The sequence below is a fragment of the Hyperoodon ampullatus genome (genome assembly GCF_949752795.1).
Source record: "Hyperoodon ampullatus genome assembly, chromosome: 8".
Lineage (NCBI taxonomy): Eukaryota > Metazoa > Chordata > Mammalia > Artiodactyla > Ziphiidae > Hyperoodon > Hyperoodon ampullatus.
Window position 1 is genome coordinate 53,808,557 of NC_136921.1, and position 22,835 is coordinate 53,831,391.

Sequence of the window (22,835 nt, forward strand, 5' to 3'; positions counted from 1 at the left end):
GTGGTTGAGAGTCCGCCTGCCAATGCAGGGGACATGGGTTCGTGCCCCGGTCCGGGAGGATCCCGCATGCCGCGGAGCGGCTGGGCCCGTGAGCCATGGCCGCTGAGCCTGCGCGTCCAGAGCCTGTGCTCCGCAACGGGAGAGGCCACAACAGTGAGAGGCCTGCGTACCACAAAAAAAAATAAAGATTTGGTGACAGCAAAGAAGCCCACAAGTGAGCTTCTGTATTATTATTCATAATAACTCATGGCTTAAAAACACATGCACTTTTGCCTCAGCAGTTCTGCTCCTAGAACCATATCCTACAGATAAACTTCCACCCTAGTGTAATTATGTATCTATGGTTACTCATTGTAGTGTTGGTTATAATGGCAAAAGAGTGGAAACATCACAGGGAAGAGTGTCCATTAATAGGGAAGTGATTAGAGAAGTAAGGTACAAACAATTACCACATAACTAAAACAAAAAACAAAAAAACAACAAATGAGGAAACTATGTATGGATATGGAAATATCTGTAAGAACTATTGTTAAACAAAGGCAAGTACCGGGACTTTCCCGGTGGCGCAGCGGTTAAGACTCCACGTTCCCAATGCAGGGGGCCCGGGTTCGATCCCTGGTCAGGGAACTAGATCCCACATGCATGCCACAACTAAGGAGCCCGCCTGCCGCAACTAAGACCTGGTACAACCAAATAAATAATAAAATAAATAAAAAATTAAAAAAAAAGCAAGTATCAAACTGTATGTATCATACCATTAGGAAAAAAGAGGGGAAAAGGCATATACATACACATATACACATGCCTACTGGTCACATACACAAAAGGACATGAGAACCCAGCAAACTTGGTCACCTGTGAGGGAAGCAGATGACTAGAGGTCAGGGGCAGAAGGAAAATCTTTACTGATCATTCAGAAATTAAATTTGAAAACAGCATTTTTTCACACAAGAAATGTGCTCTCCAGCCCAGCTGGCTCCCAGGGGACTTGGCCAAGGCCCGGTCAGGGCCCCATCTCACCTGGGGCTGGATGCTGGCAGCCTGCAGCGCGTCGATGAGCCGCACGTAGTAGTTCAGGCCCGCTTCATTGATGAATTTGGTAGTTCCGTCAGGGAGGATGCGAGTCCAAGAGATGGAAAAGCGATAGTGGGTCACACCCAGGTTCTGCAGGGCGACCACATCCTCGGCAATCTTGTGATAACTGTCACAGGCCACGTCTCCAGTGTCATCATTCCCAACCCTCAGTGGTGTGTGAGAAAACGTGTCCCAAATACTGAGCCCTTTGCCATCTGCTCTCCACGCACCTTCGATCTCAAAATGACAAGACATGGTCTAAGCAAGTCATGTAGTCAAGCCCTTCCCAGTCAGTGGGTGAGTCCTGAGTCAGGACATAAGTCGGCATCACCTTCTCTGCCACCCCCCGATTTCTGAACTCCTACAGCTTCCCGTACATACTTTCTGAACATCACGGCACTGTCATGCTGCACTGCACAATTATGCACTTGCTGACTGGCTTTCTTCCTACAAGACTGAGGTCTAGGCGTTGCGTCTTTCATCTTGGTGGTGCAGCAGTCAGTGCAGCAGTGTCTGGAGTATGGTGGGTGCTCACTAAAAGTTTGAATGAACAGTTCCACATGCCTCAACCCCAATCACAGCCAAACAAATCCCAATGATGCCAGATGTAGCAGCAGAGTTTCTAATCAAGATATGTATCACTGTTTCTGTGCCTCCTTTTCCTCCTCCCACCTAGCCTATAAACTGACCACAAGCCACTGGGCAAATGCCTACCTATGGGCTTAGGTAGTCGGAGAGGTGTAATTTCCATAATTTAATTTAAAACACTTAAGCATATATAGTGTGATACTGTGTGATTGGCTGCAGCCAAGGTAGTGCTGGCATTCTCAGCAAGAATACATGTCCAGGCTTGGCCTGCACAGCCCCTCTGAGAGTGGCAGGCCCTAGGTCAGTGGGAATGCACCCCGTGTGGTCCATCTGGGTGCAGGAGATGGCTTGGTGGTTGGGAGACTAGTTAATGCAGGTGGACTAAGAAAATAAGTGACTATGTTGAAGATATTAGGAACTAGATTTCTCATCATTGGAGAAAAGAGATACAAATATGAAAAGTGGGAAGGCCAGCATTAACCCTGTAGAGTTGGATTGCAATTGGAGGTATCAGTGTGTTTTTTAACATACATAAAGATTTGGGTGGATGTAGAACGAGACATATATGCACATGTATGTGTGTGTGTGTGTGTGTGTGTGTGTGTGTACACACACATGCATTTCCTAGCTCTGTCCACTGAGTGGGCCTAGAAGTAATGACACCCCAGTAGCAGTGAGCACACCTAGCACCCAGATCTTGGTTTCTAAATGCCCTTATCCAATAAAAGGAACCAGGGCTCTTTAGAGAAATGGCTGATTACAGGGCTGGGGCAGAAAAGATACAAGATGAGCCTGGAACATCTTGTTGCACCAGAAAGAATTAACAGAGTGCTCAAAGAATGATGGGCCATGTCAAAAGGACACAGGAGGGCTTCCCTGGTGGCGCAGTGGTTGAGAGCCCGCCTGTCGATGCAGGGGACACGGGTTCGTGCCCCGGTCCGGGAAGATCCCACATGCCGTGGAGCGGCTGGGCCCGTGAGCCATGGCCGTTGAGCCTGCGCGTCCAGAGCCTGTGCTCCGCAACGGGAGAGGCCACAACAGCACGAGGCCCACATACCGCAAAAAAAAAAAAGGACACAGGATCCAGCTAAAGGACAATCCACCAGGCAAAAAGTGGACAATTTAACCATCTGCATACATAATAACAGCAAAAGTATAACCCATTGGAAAAAAAATAGGACTTCACAAGGCCATACAGATGATATATATCAACATATATTTACATATAAGTAAAATGTAAATAATTAAGTAGGAGAAAAGACAAAACTTGACCTTTCTTTTGAATGCCACCTAATAAATATAAAAGCAATGATAAACTCAGAAAATCACCATTTGTCAACTATCATAGTAATAACTGATTCAGGCCTGCAACCTGTGCCCTAGAATAAGTCCCTAACCCTAGCCCTAGAATAAGTAAGTCCAGCTATAAACCTGTGGGGCAGTGGTTCTCACCCAGGGACTATTTTGTCTCTGAGGAGACACTTAGCAATGTCTGGAGACATTTTTAGTTGTTACAGCTGGGGGAGGAGTCTACTGGCATCTAGTGGGTAAAGGCCAGGTTTGCTGCTAAACATCCTACATGTGCACAGGACAGGCCCACAACAAAGAACTATCCAGCCCCAAATGTCAATCAGACCCAGCTGGAGAAACCCTGCTACAGAAGATTCTGTCTCCCTGGAGCAACAGGATCCCGTCTCTGAAATCTTGGCATTTCCTCAAGTGAACCTTTCATGTACAGTGTTGACCTCAAGCACCGAAGGGGACCAAGAGCTGAGGTTTTCTCCAGGCCATGGAATAGGATACATGAATAGTTCCTGTGTTTATGTGCTTAGTTAACATATGTCTGGATATGGCAGAATTTGGTCTGAGACTTCATTATACCTTGGTAGTCTGGTCATCTCAGGGTAGCTACCCTCACCTTCCTCAGAAACATTTTCAGCATCTATGGTCACCTAGAAAAAATCCAAGGGCTGAGCAACCCAGAGTCAAGTCAGCTCAGACCACTGACCCCACCCAGGTTCCACACAGAATACAAACCCCTACTCCTGTATCAAAGAAAATAAATGGAGGAAGAAGATGTAAAGCAGGGTCACACCCCTAACTGCCTGGGCAAGTCACTCTTCGTTTTTTATCTTTTTTTTCTGAGGAAAAGTAAATCCTCATATTTTCTGTATTAGTGAGCTTGATTTAGCATGAATAAGGTAGAGGTATGATGTTATTAGGACATCAGAAAACGCCCAGGCCCATGTGATAGCCATTTTGATCGAACTGTCTGCTGGGAAGAGACTAGGTGAGAAATAAAGGCGTCCAGCTGAGAATCTTCATATTTACATGTCTTTGCCTAAGTATTTCTTCCAGGCTCCACCTGCTCCATCTGGCCTGCTAACACCCATCTCAGCACAGCCCTTGTAACTGTGATGGCCCGCCTGAATTTGGGGATGTGAAGAAGCCAAGCTGTCTGGGAAAAGGGCCTCCCAGACTCCCCCGCAAGGTACCCGTACTTCCCTCCCACAGGTCTATAAAAATCCACTGCTCCCACCTGTCCTCTCCAGCCCTGACCCCAGAGCCTGGCACATAGTAGGTTTGCTGTAGATGGTGAATTGCCCTGAACTCCTCACCTGATATGAAGCGGTAGCCACACTCCAACTGAAGCCCTTGGGAAACTGTCCATATAGAAACTCGTCTTCCTTGGGCAGCGGCATGCCGTTACTGATGATGACCTCCGTGTAGTACCTGGCAGAGGCTCTTGCTGTGCGAGGCCTGTTCACGTTACTGAACTCAACGTGGTACAGTCCAAACTTGACCGTGTAGCCATTTAGCCACTCAAAGCTGTCCATCAGGGACCATGCAGCATATCCTCGAAGGTCGACACCATCGAGCCTGTAGGCTGGGAATGTTTCACAGACAGCAGAGGAGAGCTTTACACCAGGAGGACTCCTCACTGCAGGTAGTCCTAAACCACCAACTTGTGCACACAAGTAATGTGTGCCCTGATAGATCATCTTGTCTCTTTCTTTTTGTCAACACTGATGCCTCCATAGCAAGTATTAATGACTGATCTTTGCAAAATCAAATTCTTTTGTTGGGGTAAAGGGACATGTCTGAAATTCAAGAGTCTCAGCCTACTTTAGAAGTTAAATACAGAAATGTGAATTAGAGAAGAGTTTATTGCTCTAGGGTGCATGGAACCCACCAGAATATAAGCTCCATGTCAGCAGAAAGTTGTTTATTTTGTTCACTGCTGTGTCCCCAGCACTTAGAATAGAACTTGTCACATAGTAGTTGCTCAATAATGAATAAATGGACCCATGAGAATACTCCTGTGGGACCCTGTGTGTACATTTGGGGAGATGACCATTGCTTTTTTCAGATTCCCAAACCGGGAAAGAATTACGGAATTAGGGTATAAAAGGGAGACCTGTTGATGGTGTGTAATCCACTCTGCCAAACCATTTCAGGCACATGACATGTGGATGTTGGGAGATTTTGTAAGGGGGGACATGAACACTCACGTACCTTTCAAAGCTTCATTGATATAGGTTTTGTGGTAAAATATCCTATTGGTATCTTCCACTTTCGGATTTCTCAGCCCTGCTCCATTTTCAGTGATGTAAATGGGGACGTCCCCATACTCTTCCTTGATCCAGTTGAGCAGTCTTCGCATCCCCCAGGATGCAGCTCTGTTCACTGCTGTGGAGGGCCAGGAAGAGTCCTCCCTCTCGGTCAGCTCCCGATCATCTTCATAGGAGGGCGGGTTTAACCTGGGTGTTGCATGCTGCACGATTCTGGAGGAGTAGGTGTTGAGGCAGAACACGTCGGCTGTAGCTGAGATGTACTTCTTCTCTTCCTCAGTGAAGCTGGGCAGGCGGGAAGTGGCTAAGTGCTGTAGTTCACTCCTGTTCCCCACTTTCCACTTCATGGCATCAGGATAGTCTCCGTTTCTGAAGATGGGGTGGGCGAACCAGCCCAGTGAGAACTGCAGCATTCGGTCAGCTGCCTCCACATCCCTGGGGACCCCCGGCGACTGTGGCTCTGCCCAGTGTGCATGGAGGCTCAAAGAGATGACCCCCTTCTGCACTTGCCTGTACTTCTCGTCGTAAGTGTGATAGACTCTGGCATGAGCTTTGATGATTGCATGGCCAATCCTGTAAGGTCCCCAGCCTGGGTCGTTCACGTTTGGGGGAAATTCCCCTGAGCCATACCCCAACCATGCCTGGTATGTGGGGTCGTTAAAAGTCATCCAGAACTTGACTCTGTCACCAAAGGTCTGGAAACAAAAGTCTGCATAGCTGTTAAACAACTCAATCAAGGAAGGATTCTCCCAGCCTCCAATATCCTGGAGGGCCTGGGGCAGGTCCCAGTGGAACAGTGTCACCATGGGAGAGATGCTGCTTGCCACCAAGCCATCAATCAGCCTGTTGTAATAATCAACACCACGTGTGTTGACAGAAGTGTTTCTTCCAGTCGGGAAAATCCGAGACCAGGAGATGGAGAAGCGATAGGCCTTCACCTTCAAAGCTCGAAGCATATTCAGATCAGCATCCAGATGGTTATAGCTGTCACAGGCTATGTCTCCAGTAGCACTGTCTTTCACGTTGCTCCCTGGTGTGTGAGTAAAATTATCCCAGATGCTTGGGCCTTTGCCGTCAGCATCCCAAGCTCCTTCAATCTGATAGGCTGACGAGGACACGCCCCACAGGAAGTCATCCCGGAACGTGCCGTGGTAGAACAAATCTCTTTCAAACTTGGGTTGTTTGGAGAACTTTTCCCAGACTACTTTAGCCTTGGAAGGCACCTCGGATGGAAACCTGAAGGCTCTGATTTTCCGGGGGACGTTTGCTTTACTGGGTGGTGGCAGTCTTTTCACTACCTTGGTGAGGAATCCGTTCTTTTCAATCATGCTGGTGAAAAAGTAGGCAGATTTCCTGGGAGTCCTTGGCCTGCTGCTGTCGTTGAAGTTGACATGGTACAGCCCAAACCTCTGGCTGTACCCAGAGGGGCCTTCGAAGCCATCGATGAGGGAACGAGCAATGTAAGATTGAACATCCACTGAGTCCTCCTTGACAGCTGTGGAGAAAACCAAAATTGGGATTGTTTTAAAGTCTGTTACTGATGTTGCTTTTTATTTTTATTATTTTTAAAATAGAGGTGTCTATTTGGGGTTTGTTAGCACTGCAGCCCGGGAGACACAGAGTCAAGAAGCACTTGAATTGTGTTCCACTATAAAATGGGGGGAGGCTTATAAAGGCAAAAACTGCAAGGTTACATAAATTGTTGGTCGAGAATTAGGATTGGAGCCGGCAAGAAGTAAGGGTGTTTGTTAAGCAAGGATCGGTTGGGGTCTGAAATGATGACAGAGTTGCAAAGGGCTGATGTTACTTTTTAAAGGTTTTCCTTTTAACGTGAAAGTTCGGGAGGTGACTCGTGTTACCCCCAAGATATTAACCCTTTTTCCTCCTCATAACAAGTAAAAGGAAAATCCATAACACCCACACAAAACATCAGGCCACATCTATGGCCATAAGTCTCAATCCAAAGGTGTGTCCCTACCTTAAAATGAATAATAAAGAAAAAGTGCCCCATCTGCTAGTGTCAGGACTCCTTGGTTTAATACAGAATACATAAATCATTTAATCTTTAAAAAATGTGCTTTTGTATTTTCTTCTTATGTTTAGTAATATTGACATGAAATAATCACGCATTCCGTTTTGTTTTTTTTTTTTTTTTTTGCGGTACGCGGGCCTCTCACTGCTGTGGCCTCTCCCATTGTGGAGCATAGGCTCTGGACGCGCAGGCTCAGTGGCCATGGCTCACGGGCCCAGCCGCTCCGTGGCATGTGGGATCTTCCCGGACCGGGGCACGAACCCGTATCCCCTGCATCAGCAGGCGGACTCTCAACCACTGCGCCACCAGGGAAGCCCACGCATTCCGTTTTTAAAAGGAGAAATGAAGCCTAAAAAAAATGTATTCTCTGATTCAGTGGCTTGAATGGTGGTCCCCAAAAAGGTATATCCAAGTGCTGACCCCTGGTACTACTGATGTAACCTTATTTGGCAAAAGGGGTTTTGCAAATATAATTCACTAAGGATCTCAAAATGAGACCATCCTGGATTAATCAAGGTGGGTCCTAAATTCAATGACAAGCATCATCATAAGTGACATAGGGGAGAAGCCCATGTGAAGATGAAGGCAGAGACTGGAGTCATGCAGCCACAGCCAAGGAAGGCCTAGAGCCACCAGAAGCTGGAAGAGGCAAGGAGGGATTTCCCTTGGAGCCTCTGGATGGCAAGTGTTCCTAGTGACGTCTTGATTTTGGACTTCTGGCCTCCAGAACTGTGAAAGAATTAAAAATGTTCTAGTGAGTCAACCAGGAGTCAGAGCAATAGCTGTGGATGACTGTGTAAGAGGTAGGTAACGTCGCTCATTCACTCAATAAATAATTTAGTAAGCATGTGCTAGGCTCTGGGAACATAAAGATGAATAAAAGCCTCATAGGTTAGTGGGCAGAAGGAAGAGCTGAGCCAGAAACAGAAGGGCCTAAGGCTCCACTCACTGGGTGTCTGGGCATATCATTTAATCTCTCAGAGCATCGGTTTTCACAGTTGTCCCATGAAGATAATACCTGCCCCTATTTACTGAACAAGGCTGTTTCAAGGATCACTTGAGATAATGTCTTAAAGGGATTCCTTGATACTGAGGAGAGTACAAGTGAAGTCTGACCTCACAAACAGTGGGATGTAGGTCTCCATTCCTTACTGCAGTGCCCAGGGCAGGGATCACTTTTTAACTCTTTCTCTTTGATTCTAGACAAGGCCTCGAAATCTTCTCAACACAGTCCTCTAGGCAGACAACTAGCCACTGTCAGTTGATTAGGACTGACCTACGAGATGAAACCTATTTGCTGCTCCTTTCTACTTGAAATAAAAAGACATATAAGGTAAAAATGAGACTGTAGATATAGGTTAAGTGGACCAAAGTGAATGATGTGGAATGTAGATTTTATACCCCATTAAAGGAAATGAAGATCAGGCAAGGCTGGAGCGATGAGGGAAGATTTAATGGGCTGGAGTCCCACCCTGAGTGTCCTCATGCCACCCTGTAATGCCATCATCACCATATATTGCACTTTTCTGTCTGCGTCCCTCTGTAGACTGAGTCCCCTCTGGGAAAAGATGGTGTTGGCTCAATATTGTACCCCTACTCTCTTGCACAATGTCTGGCATGTAATGGGCACTCAATAAATATTTGTTAACTAAATGTGTTAAAAGATGATGAGGCTTGATGGATGGATAGGACTCAGATAGACAGAGTGTAGAAGGGAGCACTGTAGGGACTAGGAATATAAAAGTAAAGGCTTGAGGCCTTTGAGGGAGAGGAGAGTTAGGAGGCTGATATGAAGGACTCACACTATTACTACAAATACTACTTTTTGGCTTCATTTCCTTGGGAGACTGTCTTTGTCCCTTAAAACAAAACTCTGAAGATTTGATGAAGTACCACCCACGTTCCAATCACCAGCATTTCCACATTCTTACCCTTGAGCACCTCGTTGATATATTGTTTGAAGTAGTCAATTCTCAAGGAATCATTGATGAGATCTTCACTTTCCCCTATGGGCATGCCATTCCCAGCCAGGTAGATTGGAACTTTGCCTCTTGTGTATTCCAAGGATACAAACTGCAACAGCCTCCTTATACCCCAGGGTACCACACGAATCCAAGGGGATTCGGTCTGGGGCCACGCAGTGTCCACGTGTTGGGAGAAGCCTCCAATGGTATCATAGCTGGGGATGCAGGTATCTCCTTGGGCCTTGCTGATGAGGCGGGAAGTGTAATGGGACAGACCCAGAAAGTCAGCGGAGCCCTTCAGGAGCTGCTTCTCTGCCTTGGTGAACTTAGGGAGCTGGGCCACAGGACTGGGGCACTGTTTGTTCGTCTGTTGGATCTGGGCTCTCAGGGCAGCCGGGTAGTCTCCATCCACAAAGATGGGGTGTGCAAACCAGCCCAGCATGAAGTGCAGAAAGCGTTCAGAGGCTCTTCGGTCCTCAGGCCTCTCTGGGGACAGGGGCTCTGCCCAGTCTGAGTTCAGCACAATGCCCACCCACCCCTGCTGCTGTGGGCGATGTTGGCTGTTGTAGTGGTGCCAAGCCCTGGCATGAGCCTTGAGGACCACGTGAGCCACCTTGTGAGGAAGAAAGAAGGAAATACAGGTCTTAGTGACAACAACAGCACCCACAAGCCAATAACAAGTCAACAACAACAATGTCAGCAAGTTGACACCAAAGTCAGTAATGGTAGCAAGTTAATAAAGTCAACAGCAACAATGTCAACAACATCCACAACTGTGTCAACATGTCAATACCACCATCACCACCATCACCAGGTCAATAGCGACAGCACACAACCACATTAACAATAACAGGTGTCAATGACTTATCTTGTGTGATCCTCACTTATGTGGCAGGTACAAATACTATTACTATGATACAGGTGAGGAACACAGGATCCAGAGAAGGGGAGAGCACAGGCAGTCTGACCTCAGGCCTGGATCATCACCCACAGTTCCTCTGCCCCTGTCCTCAGTAAGTGCTTTTTTTTTTTTTTTAATTTTAAAAAATTTTGGTTACATTGGGTCTTTGTTGCTGCGTGTGGATTTTCTCTAGTTGCGTCCAGCAGGGGCTACTCTTCGTTGCAGTGCGCTGCCTTCTCATTGCGGTGGCTTCTCTTGTTGCAGAGCACGGGTTCTAGGTGTGTGGGCTTCAGTAGTTGTGGCACGCGGGCTTAGTTGCTCCGCGGCATGTGGGATCTTCCCGGACCAGGGCTCGAACCCGTGTCCCCTGCATTGGCAGGCGGACTCTTAACCACTGTGCCACCAGGGAAGTCATGGTAAGTGCTTATTGACTAGTCCACAACTAATTGGCAGGGGCGATCATTTTAGTTAACACACAAAAGTGGGGAAAATTATTTCTAGCCTTCCTGTTCTCCTTTCTACTTAATGAAGTCTAGGAAGAGAAACCACAACCAGGATCTGCTGTATACTTAACTCATGGTCTTACAAATGTCAACATCTTTCCTTGGTGGAGCACCAGGAGAAACGGCAAAGGTGGGGTATCTGGAGTATAACAAGCCTACATCTGAATATTGACTCTACCACTAACATGCTCAGTAAACTCAAACCATCTTCTCCCTTGACTTCAGCTTCCTTGTCTGCAGTAAGTGAGTAATTATGGATCCATCCAGGAGGTTTCAATGCAACTGTGGACACAGAGCACAGAGCAGAAACTTGGAGTGCAGCAGGAGGTTTGCTACCGCTTAGTGCTTTTTCTTTTCCTTTTTATCACGTGAAGATGATGACACCTATGTTTGAAGAATTTTACACCCAAAACATGCTCTAGGAAGAGAAGCTCCTGACTGCTTCTAATGTCCCAAATGTTAGTTCTTAACTGGGTGGGTCCTAATCTCCAACAGCAAACTGTGCTCCTTTCCAAAAGGCAGGAAGGCTTCCCTTCTAAGCTTGCTGGTATTGGGGCAGGGTGCTCAGTGGAATACTAGGCAACCACCAGAAACAATCACTGTGATCATGTAATGACATGGAAAAGGTTTAATGACATTTCAAGTAAAAAATGGGCACTAGAGTGATAATGTGTCGGTGTATAGGTCATTGTATATGTCTTTGATTGTAACAAATCTGCAGGTGGGGGATGTCGATAATGGGGAGGCTATGCATGTGCGGGGAGAGGGAGTAAATGGGAAGTCTCTGTGTCTTCCACTCAGTTTTGCTGTGAACCTGAAACTACTCTAAAAAATAAAAAGACACATGCACCCCTATGTTCACAGCAGCACTATTCACAATAGCCAAGACATGGAAGCAACCTAAATGCCCATCAACAGACGAATGGATAAGGAAGATGTGGTACATATATACAATGGAATACTACTCAGCCATAAAAAAGAACAAAATAATGCCATTTGCAGCAGCATGGACGCAACTAGAGATTATCATACTAAGTGAAATAAGTCAGAAAGAGAAAGACAAATACCATATGATATTATATGTGGAAACTAAAATATGGCACAAATGAACCTATCTACAAAACAGAAACAGACCCACAGACATAGAGATCAGACTTGCGGTTGCCAAGGGGGAGGTGGGGAGGGAGAGGAATGGACAGGGAGTTTGGGGTTGGTAGATGCAAACTATTACATTTAGAGTGGATAAACAACAAGGTCCTACTGTATAGCACAGGGAACTATATCCAATCTCTTGGGATAAATCATAATGAAAAAGAATACTTAAAAAAGAATGTCTAGGGAGCTTGAACCAAGATAGCGGAGTAGAAGGACATGCTCTCAGTCCCTCTTGTGAGAACACCAGAATCACAACGAGCTGCTGGACAGTCATCAACAGGAAGACACTGGAACTCACCAAAAAAGATACCCCACATCCAAAGACAAAGGAGAAGCCACAATGAGATGGTAGGAAGGGTGCAATGACAGTAAAATCAAATCCCATAACTGCTGGGTGGGTGACTCATAGACTGGACAACACTTATACCACAGAAGTCCACCCACTGGAGTGAAGGTTCTGAGCCCCATGTCAGGCTTCCCGACCTGGGGATCCGGCAACGGGAGGAGGAATACCCAGAGAATCAGGCTTTAAAGGCTACGGGGATTTGATTGCAGGACTTCGACAGAACTGGGGGAAACAGAGACTCCACTCTTGGAGGGCACACACAAAGTAGTGTGCACATCGGGACCCAGGGGAAGGAGCAGTGACCCCATAGGAGACTGAAGCAGACCTACCTGCTAGTGTTGGAGGGTCTCCTGCAGAGGCAGCGGGGGGGGCGGCTGTGGCACACCATGGGGACAAGGACACTGGCAACAGAAGTTCTGGGAAGTACTCCTTGGCGTGAGCCCTCTCACTGTCTGCCATTAGCCCCACCAAAGAGCCCAGGTAGGCTTCAGTGTTGGGTTGCCTCAGGCCAAACAACCAACAGGGAGGGAACCCAGCCCCACCCATCAGCAGTCAAGTGGATTAAAGTTTTACTGAGCTCTGCCCACCAGAGCAACAGTCAGCTCTACCCGCCACCAGTCTCTCCCATCAGGAAGCTTGCACAAGCCTCTTAGATAGCCTCATCCACCAGAGGGCAGACAGCAGAAGCAAGAAGAACTACAATCCTGCAGCCTATGGAACAAAAACCACATTCACAGAAAGATAGACAAGATGAAAAGGCAGAGGGCTATGTACCAGATGAAGGAACAAGATAAACCCCCAGAAAAACAATTAAAAGAAGTGGAGATAGGCAACCTTCCAGAAAAAGAATTCAGAATAATGATAGTGAAGATGATCCAGGACCTCGGAAAAAGAATGGAGGCAAAGATCGAGAAGATGCAAGAAATGTTTAACAAACACCTAGAAGAATTAAGGAACAAACAAACAGAGATGAACAATACAATAACTGAAATGAAAACTACACTAGAAGGAATCAATAGCAGAATAACTGAGGCAGAAGAATGGATAAGTTACCTGGAAGACAGAAGGGTGGAATTCACTGCTGTGGAACAGAATAAGGAAAAAAAGAATGAAAAGAAATGAAGACAGCCTAAGAGACCTCTGGGACAACATTAAACACAACAACATTCGCATTATAGGGGTCCCAGAAGAAGAGAGAGAGAAAGGATCAGACAAAATATTTGAAGAGATTATAGTCGAAAACTTCCCTAACATGGGAAAGGAAATAGTCACCCAAGTCCAGGAAGCACAGAGTCGCATACAGGATAAACCCAAGGAGAAACATGCCAAGACACATAGTAATCAAATTGGCAAAAATTAAAGACAAAGAAAAATTATTGAAAGCAGCAAGGGAAAAACGACAAATAGTATACAAGGGAACTCCCATAAGGTTAACAGCTGATTTCTCAGTAGAAACTCTACAAGCCAGAAAGGAGTGGCATGATATACTTAAAGTGATGAAAGGGAAGAACCTACAACCAAGATGACTCCACCCGGCAAGGATTTCATTCAGATTCGATGAAGAAATCAAAAGCTTTACAGACGAGCAAAAGCTAAGAGAATTCAGCACCACCAAACCAGCTCTACAACAAATGCTAAATGAGCTTCCCTAAGTGCGAAGCACAAGAGAAGAAAAGGACCTACAAAAACAAACCCAAAACAATTAAGAAAATGGTCATAGGAACATACATATTGATAATTACCTTAAACATGAATGGATTAAATGCTCCAACCAAAAGACACAGCCTTGCTGAATGGATACAAAAACAAGACCCATATATATGCTGTCTACAACAGACCCACTTCAGACCTAGGGACACATACAGACTGAAAGTGAGGGGATGGAAAAAGTTGTTCCATGCAAATGGAAATCAATAGAAAGCTGGAGTAGCAATACTCATACCAGATAAAATAGACTTTAAAATAGACTTTAAAATAAAGAATGTTACAAGAGACAAGGAAGGACACTACACAATGATCAAGGGATCAATCCAAGAAGAAGATATAACAATAAAATTATAAATATATATGCACCCAACATAGAAGCACCTCAATACATAAGGCAACTGCTAACAGCTATAAAAGAGGAAATCGACAGTAACACAGTAATAGTGGGGGACTTTAACACCTCACTTACACCAATGGACAGATCATCCAAAATGAAAATAAATAAGGAAACACAAGCTTTAAATGACACAATAGACCAGATAGATTTAATTGATATTTATAGGACATTCCATCCAAAAACAGCAGATTATACTTTCTTCTCAAGTGCGCATGGAACACTCTCCAGGAACCTGGGTCACAAATCAAGCCTCAGTAAATTTAAGAAAATTGAAATCATATCAAGCATCTTTTCTGACTACAATGCTATGAGATTACAAATGAATTACAGGGAAAAAAACGTAAAAAACACAAACACATGGAGGCTAAACAATACATTACTAAATAACCAAGAGATCACTAAAGAAATCAAAGAAGAGATCAAAAAATACCTAGGGACAAATGACAATGAAAACACGATGATCCAAAACCTATGAGATGCAGCAAAAGCAGTTCTAAGAGGGAAGTTTATAGCTATACAAGCCTACCTCAAGAAACAAGAAAAATCTCAAATAAACAATCTAACCTTACACCTAAAGGAACTAGAGAAAGAGGAATAAACAAAACCTAAAGTTAGCAGAAGGAAAGAAATCATAAAGATCAGAGAAGAAATAAGTGAAATAGAAACAAAGAAAACAATAGCAAAGATCAATAAAACTAAAAGCTGGTTCTTTGAGAAGATAAACAAAATTGATAAACCATTAGCCAGACTCATCAAGAAAAAGAGGGAGAGGACTCAAATCAACAAAATTAGAAATGAAAAGGGAGAAGTTACAACAGACACCGCAGAAATACAAAGCATCCTAAGAGACTACTACAAGGAACTCTATGCCAATAAAAGGGACAACCTGGAAGAAATGGACAAATTCTTAGAAAGGTATAACCTTCCAAGACTGAACCAGGAAGAAATAGAAAATATGAACAGACCAATCACAAGTAATGAAATTCAAACTGTGATTAAAAATCTTCCAACAAACAGAAGTCCAGGACCAGATGGCTTCACAGTTGAATTCTATCAAACATTTAGAGAAGAGCTAACATCCATCCTTCTCAAACTCTTCCAAAAAATTGCAGAGGAAGGAACACTCCCAAACTCATTCTATGAGGCCACCATCACCCTGATACCAAAACCAGACAAAGATACTACAAAAAAAGAAAATTACAGACCAATATCATTGATGAATATAGATGCAAAAATCCTCAACAAAATACTAGCAAACAGAATCCAACAACACATTAAAAGGATCTTATACCATGATCAAGTGGAGTTTACCCTAGGAATGCAAGGATTCTTCAATATATGCAAACCAATCAATGTGATACACCATATTACCAACCTGAAGAATAAAAACCATATGATCATCTCAATAGATGCAGAAAGAGCTTTTGACAAAATTCAACACCGATTTATGATAAAAACTCTCCAGAAAGTGGGCATAGAGGGAACCTACCTCAACATAATAAAGGCCATATATGACAAACCCACAGCAAACATCATTCTCAATGGTGAAAAGCTGAAAGCATTTCTTCTAAGATCAGGAACAAGACAAGGATGTCCACTCTCACCACTATTATTCAACATAGTTTTGGAAGTCCTAGCCACAGCAATCAGAGAAGAAAAAGAAGTAAAAGGGATACAAATTGGAAAAGAAGAAGTAAAACTGTCACTGTTTGCAGATGACAGAATACTATACCTATGGAATCCTAAAGATGCCACCAGAAAGCTACTAGAGCTAATCAATGAATTCGGTAAAGTTGCAGGATACAAAATTAATGCACAGAAATATCTTGCATTCCTATACACTAATGATGAAAAATCTGCAAGAGAAATTAAGGAAACACTCCCATTTACCACTGCAACAAAAAGAATAAAATACCTAGGAATAAACCTATCTAGGGGGACAAAAGACCTGTATGCAGAAAATTACAAGACACTGATGAAAGAAATTAAAGATGATACCAACAGATGGAGAGATATATCACGTTCCTGGATTAGAAGAATCAATACTGTGAAAATGACTATACTCCCCAAAGCAATCTACAGATTCAGTGCAATCCCTATCAAATTACCAATGGCATTTTTTACAGAACTAGAACAAAAAATCTTAAAATTTGTATGGAGACACAAAAGACCCCGAATAGCCAAAGCAGTCTTGAGGGAAAAAAACGGAGCTGGAAGAATCAGACTCCCTGACTTCAGACTATACTACAAAGCTACAGTAATCAAGACAATATGGTACTGGCACAAAAACAGAAATATAGATCCATGGAACAAGACAGAAAGCCTAGAGATAAACCCACGCACCTATGGTCAACTAATCTGTGACAAAGGAGGCAAGGATATACAATGGAGAAAAGACAGTCTCTTCAATAAGTGGTGCTGGGAAAACTGGACAGCTATATGTAAAAGAATGAAATTAGAACACTCCCTAACACCATACACAAAAATAAACTCAAAATGGATTAGAGACCTAAATGTAAGACCAGACACTATAAAACTCTTAGAGGAAAACATAGGAAGAACACTCTTTGACATAAATCACAGCAAGATCTTTTTTTTTTTTTTTTTTTTTTTTTGCGGTACGCGGGCCTCTCACTGTTGCGGCCTCTCCCATTGCAGAGCACAGGCTCCGGACGTGCCGGCTCAGCAGCCATGGCTCACGGGCCCAGCCGCTCCATGGCATGTGGGATCCTCCCGGACCGGGGCACGAACCCGTATCCCCTGCATCGGCAGGCGGACTCTCAACCACTGCGCCACCAGGGAAGCCCCGCAAGATCTTTTTTGATCCACCTCCTAGAGTAATGGAAATAAAAACAAAAATAAAGAAATGGAACCTAATTAAACTTAAAAGCTTTTGCACAGTGAAGGAAACCATAAACAAGACCAAAAGACAACCCTCAGAATGGGAGAAAATATTTGCAAATGAATCAACGGACAAAGGAGTACTCTCCAAAATATATAAACACCTCATGCAGCTCTATATTAAAAATACAAACAACCCAATCCAAAAATGGGCAGAAGACCTAAATAGACATTTCTCCAAAGAAGACATACAGATGGCCAAGAAGCACATGAAAAGCTGCTCAACATCACTAATTATTAGAGAAATGCAAATCAAAACTACAATGAGGTATCACCTCACACCAGTTAGAATGCGCATCATCAGAAAGTCTACAAACAAGAAATGCTGGAGAGGGTGTGGCGATAAGGGAATCCTCTTGTACTGTTGGTGGGAATGTAAATTGATACAGCCACTATGGAGAACAGTATGGAGGTTCCTTAAAAAACTAAAAATAGGGCTTCCCTGGTGGCTCAGTGGTTGAGAGTCCACCTGCCGATGCAGGGGACGCGGGTTCGTGCGCTGGTCCGGGGAAGATCCCACATGCCGCGCGGAGCGGCTGGACCCGTGAGCCATGGCCGCTGAGCCTGCGCGTCTGGAGCCTGTGCTCCGCAACGGGAGAGGCCACAGCGGTGAAAGGCCCGCGTACTGCAAAAAAAAAAAAAAAAAAAAAACTAAAAATAGAAATACCATATGATCCAGCAATCCCACTACTGGGCATATACCCAGAGAAAACCATAATTTAAAAAGACACATGCACCCCAATGTTCATTGCAGCACTATTTCCCAATGTTCATTGCAGCACTATTTACAACAGCCAGGTCATGGAAGCAACCTAAATGCCCATCGACAGATGAATGGATAAAGAAGATGTGGTACATATATACAATGGAATACAATTCCTTTTCATAAAAAGGAATGAAATTGGGTCATTTGTTGAGACATGGATGGATCTAGAGACAGTCACACAGACTGAAGTAAGTCAGAAAGGGAAAAACAAATATCGTATATTAATGCATATATGTGGAACCTAGAAAAATAGTACAGATGAACCGGTTTGCAGGGCAGAAATTGAGAAACAGAGGTAGAGAACAAACGTATGGACACCAAGGGGGGAAAGGGGTGGGGTGGTGGTGGTGGTGTGATGAATTGGGAGATTGGGATTGACATGCATACACTGATGTGTATAAAATTTATGACTAATAAGAACCTGCTGTATAAAAAAAAACAAAAACTGTTGTCTATCAGATTCAGAATAAAGACTAAATACCTAAAAAAAAGTCTATATGTATATAACTGAGTCACTTTGCTGTAGAGCAGAGATTGACACAATGTTGTAAATCAACTATACTTCAATAAAAACAACAACAACAAAAAAAAAACAAGGGCACTAAGCTGAGTGCACACTGTGACTACACTATGAATGTAAGGAAGCCATGACTGGAAGGAAATACTAGTAGAACTATGAAAAAGATCTTTTCTTGGAAAATTTTCCTTAAAGGTGTCATAATGTTTTATAAATAAAAGGAAGAATTGAAAGAGAAAAGTGAGGTGGGGCTTCCCTGGTGGTGCAGTGGTTAAGAACCCGCCTGCCAAAGCAGGGGACACAGGTTAGTGCCCTGGCACAGGTAGATCCCTCATGCCATGGAGCAACTAAGCCCCTGTGCCACAACTACTGAGCTTGTGCTCTAGAGCCTGCGAGCCACAACTACTGAGCCTGCGTGCCACAACTACTGAAGCCCGTGTGCCTAGAGCCCGTGCTCCGCAACAAGAGAAGCCACCACAATGAGAAGCCCACGCACCGCAACGAGGAGTAGCCCCCGCTCACTGCAAGTAGAGAAAGCCCGCACGCAGCAACGAAGACCCAAAGCAGCCACAAAAAAAAAGAAAAGAAAAGAAAAGAAAAAGTGAGGTGGACTTTCTCATAAAAGTCTCTGTAGAAAAGTCTCAGGAGCCATGGCTGTAGGGATAAGAAGTCTAAGGTGAAAAGGCTGGGATGAGTTTTACAACAAAGAGACAAACAGAAAGGTTCAAGCTTTCCTCTTTCAGAAGTGTTCTCTGTCTCCGTGGGTATGGTCACTTGCTGAACAAGAGCAGAATGGAAGCCTTGACTTAAGTGCTATATTTTGGCATTTCATTGAGTCATTTATTCACAGTAGTCCAGCTTACTCTCATTGTGGGTATTTTGAATTGTTCTCTAATTTTCTAATGGGCAGTTAAGTGTCTTGATGGCACTTAACATCTAGCCTGGGGCCCAGTGAATGCTCCTCTTTCAGAAGAGAACAGAACCCAAAAGGTGCTGGGGGAAAGCCAGACTAATTGTCTGTCCTGAAGAATGCAGCCAGGGAAGCTTGTAGGTTTCCTGGGAGATTCTGAAGAAAAAGGGAAATGATGGATGGGACCCATGTTAAGCCATTTTAAATTTTGTCTCCAGGATACACATCACCTTCTTGTTGAAATGATACCCTGATTGCCCTCTGGAAAGACCACCCTCTCCCCTCCCCACCTCCCTGTCTCTCAGCCAGTGTGTTGAGGGGTAGAGCTGGGACCTGGGTCAAAACCAATCAGTGCCACACAGTCCCCTAGCCTAGACCCAGTGACTGGTTCAGGGATGGACACGCGACCCATGCAGAGACCATGAGCACGGGGAGAACATTCCTGGGAATGCCAGAATAGAGGCAAGCTGTCTTTTCTGTTTTCTGCTGATCTTGAAATATGAGAGAAGTATTGCGGCCATCTGGCTACCAGCCAGCCCAAGAATAAAGCCAGTGAGGGGAGCAAGAGAAGAAGAAGAATCGAGTCCCGGTAACATCATCTGTGGTCTAATCAAGCTCCACTCTGATCAGCTAAAACTAAGACTCTTCAGTTTCCAGAACTCAGAAATTCCCTCCTGTTTAAGTCAGTTTGGGTTGGGTTTTCTGTCACTTGCAATTAAGAGTCCTGGCTGACATGGAAAACTTGCTTTGGAGTCAAGGGACTTGGGCTCAAATGTTGGCTTCACACTGCTAACCCACTAGCAATGTCATCATGAACAATTGCTTCTCCTCCTAAGCCCTGATTCCCTCATCCATCAGAGCCGTTCTGAGGCGGTGGCAACAATTTTTAAAGTGCCAGAATAGTGTTTGGACAAATAAGGTGATTAACAATTTATGGTGCTTTCCCTCCCTCCCTCTGATTTCCTTTAAAGGAAAAAAAAAGGAAAGACTTGCTGATGGGAAGGTAAAATAACATTTTTCCAACCCAATGTCCTTTGTCTTCCAACAAGTAGGCATTGCAAGGATGGGAAGTACCTTAAAAGAGGCCACCCCTGGGTTGGAGATGCCCGGTGCGTGTTGGCCGGTGCCATAGCCCGCGTAGCTCATCACCCACGGCTCGTGGAAGGTCACCCACAGCTTCACACGGTCCCCAAACGTGGAGAAGCAGAAGGCTGCATAGTCCAGGAAGGTATCCACCATGCTCTCATTCTGCCACCCGCCGCGATCCTGCAGGGCCTGAGGCAGGTCCCAGTGGGACAGTGTAGCCATGGGCTCGATGTGCGAGTCCAGCAGCCTGTCGATCAGCATGTTGTAGTAGGCGACGCCCCGGAGGTTGGGGCTCTGCCCCTGCCCAGTGGGGAAGATGCGGGACCAGGAGATGGAGAACTTGTAGACCTGGGCCCGGAGGCCACGAAGCAGGGCGACGTCAGTGTCCACCTTGTGGTAACTGTCACTGGCCACCTCTGGCGTTGCTTGGCCCTTGCTGGTGTTCTGGTGCCCGACTCTGTCCCAGATGCTCGCCCCTCTTCCGTCCTCGGCCCAGCCTCCTTCCACATTAAAAGCCCCTGTGGAGACGCCCCAGAGGAAACCCTCAGGAAAAACATCCTGCAGGAAAGCATCCCTTTCTGCCCTGGACTGGCTGGCAAACATTTCCCAGACTCTCTGATAGGCTGAGTGGGGCAGTGAGGAGTCTACTGCTGTCTCCGGGTCCAGCTGCAGGGCAGTCTGGAGGGTCAGGTTGTCAGTCAGAGAACAAGACCAGCTGTAGGAGTGAAGTGACATAAAGGGACATAGTAAGTAATGACTCTGTAAGTTACAAATGCCCCCAGACCGATGAACAGTGACAATGTGTTTAATCAGTAAGGATTCCAGAAACGCTGACCCAAAGTCATGGGCAGCAAGTGACTGGTAGATGGGAAAATTATTATTATTATAAAATTTAAAATAAAATTAATAAATTAATAATATTAAATTATTATTAAAATCTAATAATAATCATTTAATAAAATTAATGAAATTAAAATTTAAAATATAAATTATTATTATTATTATTAAATTATAAAATTATTATTATTGTCTCTTCTTAGGTGAGCTCCTGCATGAATCAAAATACTGTACCAATGCTACTGTTTGCTGTATTAGATCACCCTTGAATACAGTCTTCAGTTCTGATGAAAGTTTTTCTTCTGATAATGTATATTTATAAAACATAGCTAATAATAATGACTTCAATTTACTGAGCCTTTTGATTCTATGGTGACCACTATGATAAAAATGTATGTACATTATCTCATTTAATTTTCAAAATAAGTGTACAAGATAAGTACTACATTATTTATCTTCTTCCTACAGAGGAGGAAACTGAGACTTAAAGAAATGAGTAACTTCTGGGCATCAGGGGGCCAGCAGCTACTTACCAGCTGGTACAGAACTATTTCAATAATTGAATGACTGGTACATCTCTACTGATGTGTACCACTCAAATGTCAACCCTGGCTATAACCTCGTTTCTTCTTCATGCTGCCTGGATTATGGTCATAATGGCAGGAGCTCAAGCATCCATACTGCACCATGAGGTAGAAGTTTTGTTAAGAATAACAAAGCAACAAGATAGGAGCCTGGATTCCTGATGATTTTTACCCACTCTAGTCTGTCCATCTTCAGGCTTTATTTTTATCAATAAACTTACATCTTGTTTTTTTAAAAAATGAGAACTCCTCCTTGATTACACAGCTTGCAAATGGTACAGCACAGAATCTGTGCTTTTAACCACATATCACTATGTATATGTGTAGATGTGTAGACATTTATGTGTATGTTATGTTTTATTTCAGAAATAAATGTATCTGAAATAAACATCAGAAATAAACATAGCTGAAATAAAGCATAACATAAAAATGCTATTCTCATATGCAATGAAATCTGATACATTCTATTTACTTCTAATCTGTTTTCCTTCTCTCTCCTTCCTTCCTTCCTTCCTCCTTCCCTCCGTCCCTTCTTTCTTTATTGTTTTCTCTATCTGAGTTCTGTCCTGCAGGCTGGAAAGCAGTGTGTGATAACATGCAGCAGTTACACCAGCAGAGGGCAACCTTGAGGAAGGGGTGGTGGAGGTGGGTGTGTTTGGCCTGGAGAAGAGAACACACATGAAGAGAGGGAGTGGAGTACAAGAGCATCTTCCTGTCCTTGGGCCATCGAGGGGCTGACACTTATACAAGGTTGGCCCAGAGCACAGAACCGGTAGAAGTGACAGGGACACTGCAGAAAGACCTCCCTCCCGTGGAGTGGAGCCTGGACCTTCCAAACTTAAGCCCCTCCTATTTTATGAAGCATCAACTCATCTGCATTTGGTAGAAAAGTGGTGAGGGGAAATGACAGCCTATAGTTGTGGATTACCCAAAACAGATGCATGACTCTGGAGCACACCAGGGACATGGAGGGGTGCCCACTCAGCTGTTCTGAC

The 22,835-nt window shown here is 44.4% G+C and overlaps 1 protein-coding gene across 1 annotated transcript in view; it reads right to left on the bottom strand.

Annotated features, from left to right (window-relative positions):
- Nucleotides 1–22,835, bottom strand: part of LCT (lactase) — a gene marked incomplete at both ends in the record, with an annotated part of 53,341 nt that overhangs the window by 11,759 nt on the left and 18,747 nt on the right. The window contains 5 exons of the mRNA XM_079710281.1: nucleotides 1,021–1,311; nucleotides 4,281–4,549; nucleotides 5,179–6,729; nucleotides 9,198–9,843; nucleotides 20,408–21,134. Coding sequence (XP_079566407.1) covers nucleotides 1,021–1,311; nucleotides 4,281–4,549; nucleotides 5,179–6,729; nucleotides 9,198–9,843; nucleotides 20,408–21,134 — 3,484 coding nt within the window. The remainder of the gene's footprint in view (nucleotides 1–1,020; nucleotides 1,312–4,280; nucleotides 4,550–5,178; nucleotides 6,730–9,197; nucleotides 9,844–20,407; nucleotides 21,135–22,835) is intronic.